Source organism: Etheostoma cragini, unplaced genomic scaffold (assembly GCF_013103735.1).
Source record: "Etheostoma cragini isolate CJK2018 unplaced genomic scaffold, CSU_Ecrag_1.0 ScbMSFa_977, whole genome shotgun sequence".
In the NCBI taxonomy this organism is placed as follows: domain Eukaryota; kingdom Metazoa; phylum Chordata; class Actinopteri; order Perciformes; family Percidae; genus Etheostoma; species Etheostoma cragini.
In genome coordinates, this window is record NW_023269622.1 from 1 (window position 1) to 2,734 (window position 2,734).

Below are 2,734 nucleotides of genomic sequence, written 5' to 3' on the forward strand. Positions count from 1 at the left end.
GTGTGTGTGTGTATATGAGTGTGTGTGTGTGTGTATGTATACTGTGTGTGTATATAAGTGTGTGTGTGTGTATGTATATATGTGTGTATCTGTGCATGTATACTGTGTGTGTGTGTGTCTGTGTATGTATATATATGTGTGTGTCTGTGTATTTGTGTATGTATACTGTGTGTGTGTGTGTGTGTCTGTGTACGTATATATGTGTGTGTGTCTGTGTTTGTATGTGTGTGTGTTAACAATATTATCCAACCGGCCCGTCAGACACCGCCTACTAAGAGCCTGGGTCTGGGTCTGGGCCTGGGTCTGGGTCTGGGCCTGGTCCTGGGACTGGGCCTGGGCCTGGGTCTGGGTCTGGGACTGGGCCTGGGCCTGGGTCTGGGTCTGGGCCTGGGCCTGGGTCTGACCGAGGTTTCTGCCTAAAAGGAAGTTTTTCCTCTCCACTGTGGCCCTGTTGCTGCTCTGGAGGAGACTACTAGACCTGTTGGGTCCTTGTAAATTCTGGAGTGTGATCTAGACCTCCTCTATCTGGTCTAGACCTGCTCTATCTGGTCTAGACCAGGTCTATCTGTATAGTGTCTTGAGATAACTCTTGTTATGAATTGATACTATAAATAAAATTGAATTGAAAATTATTGAGTCATTTATCCCTAACATACACCAGCCTTTAACACCTTTGTGACACACACACACACACACACAATACTGCTGGTTCTCTCACACACACACACGCGCAGAAACACACACACACACAGACACACACCCCCCTACCTTTGTGGTACTGCTGGTTCTTGTTGATGATCTTCTCCGACAGCCCCTCCTCTTCGTCCAGCTGCTCCATCGGCTCCACGGTGACGGGCCGCGGGAACGCGGTCAGCAGGTACGCGCCGTCGCTGCACTTATCCAGCGCCTTGCGCGCGGCGGGCTTGGACGTGTACTCCACGATCCCCTTCCCCGTGGGCCGGCCCCGGTCGTCCACGATCACCACCGCCCTCTCGATCTGCCCGAACACCGCGAACGCCTCCTCCAGCAGCTCGTTGGACACGAAGTCGGGCAGGTTCTTCACCGCCAGCGCGGCGCCGTGCGTCGCGAAGCGAACGCGGATCGGCCTGCCGCGGAACGTCGTGTCGTCGAGCTCGGCTCGGGCGATCTCGGCGATGATTCGGGTCTCCAGCCGAATGAAGCCGAAGCCTCGCTCCTTGTTGATGAAGATCTCGTTCGCCTTGCCGTACTTGGCGAACAGCTTCTCCAGGTCCTCCTCCGTGACCCCGGTGGGGAGGTTTCCCACGAAGAGTCGGCTCCGCTGGGTGAACGTTTTCTCCCCGGGCTTCCGGAAGCCCTGCAGGTCCAGGGTTAGGGCCTCGTTAGCCCGGTTGGGCTCGGGTTGCTGCCCGTTTGTCCCCCCTCCGGGTCTCCGGGTGGAGTTGTTGGAGCCGCCGTGGTTCTGCTGGGCCCGGTTTCCCTGCATGGTCTCGGGTGTCTTTACGTTAATAAATCACGGAGCGCTCGGCGGGAACAACGCGGAAAAGTGGCGCACAAAGGAGCTCTGCGTGCGGGGAGAGGGGAAAATGGCGGCGACGCTGCGTGCGGACGTGCTGCTGCCGCGACGCTGTTGTGACGTCACTTCGGCGCGACTCGTTGAAATGTGAATGGGTGACGTCAGCCGGCCGGCCGAGAAAAATAAAAAAATAAAAAATAAATAAAAAAATGTAAATACATATATAAATATATATATATATATATATATATATATACAGGTTTGTGTGTTGCTGGCGGTTTCTCGCGAGAATAATTGTTCACACGTTGCTTTCAGGTGGTCCAATAATAATAGGAAAAAGGAGCTTCCCACTGGGAAAATTCCCAAAACAGGTGTTTTAAAAAAAGAATTCGGGTAAAACTGTCACGTGTCCCGTCACGTGCACACATACATCAATCATAGAGTGGTCTAGATGTGCTTTATCTGTAAATATATACATTATAATAAAACTAACTGTACTGTTACGTTTTTGTGTGGAAATGTGTTAATAAATAAATAAATAAATGTATCTTAATTTGAATTTTCTTTGAAACCTTTTTTGTTGATTTATCATTTTTTAAATTTTTTATTTTTTATTATTTTATTTTTCTTTGCAGCGTCCTATAGTTTCCCACACTCCGAGGAGCACTTGAACGAAGCATAAACTGTGACGTTTTCGCGGGAACCGTTTCTTGTGCTCGGTGTGTTGGCAGCAGAACGGCAGATATCTGCAAATATAACTTCATATCTGGTCTAGTATCTGGCCTAGTATCTGGTCTAGTATCTGGTCTAGTATCTGGCCTAGTATCTGGTCTAGTATCTGGCCTAGTATCTGGTCAGGTATCTGGTCTAGTATCGGGACTCTCCCTCTCTGAAGGTAAGATCCGTTCCGGGGTAACAGTCGGGGTAACACGAGTTTACATGTAACAATAATGTCACGTTTCTACTAATATCTACTCTCAACATTATGGGATGGATCCCTATGAAGATAGACCTTTTAGTTAAAGGGTAAAATCCTTTTATAAGCATAAAATTAGCCATGAAATCACCATCACCAAACCCACCAGACTCCATGTAAATAATCACTACTTTTATCATCGTTAAACTCACTTCATTCAAAGTGGACAGAAACTAAATAAAAAAACCAAAAGCCGTCTTGGTTCATCTTTCCACTGTTCCACCAATCACCACTCTGGTCTGGTTGGAATAAACTCTTAATTC

The 2,734-nt window shown here is 48.3% G+C and overlaps 1 protein-coding gene across 1 annotated transcript; it reads right to left on the reverse strand.

The window, feature by feature from the left end:
• Positions 1–760: 760 nt before the first annotated feature.
• On the reverse strand, positions 761–1,563 carry LOC117941562 (non-POU domain-containing octamer-binding protein-like; the record flags this gene model as incomplete). Its single annotated transcript, XM_034866566.1, has 1 exon — positions 761–1,563. A coding segment is annotated over exon 1 (705 nt), but the record flags the coding sequence as incomplete, so codon positions are not given.
• Between the last annotated feature and the right edge of the window lie 1,171 nt (positions 1,564–2,734).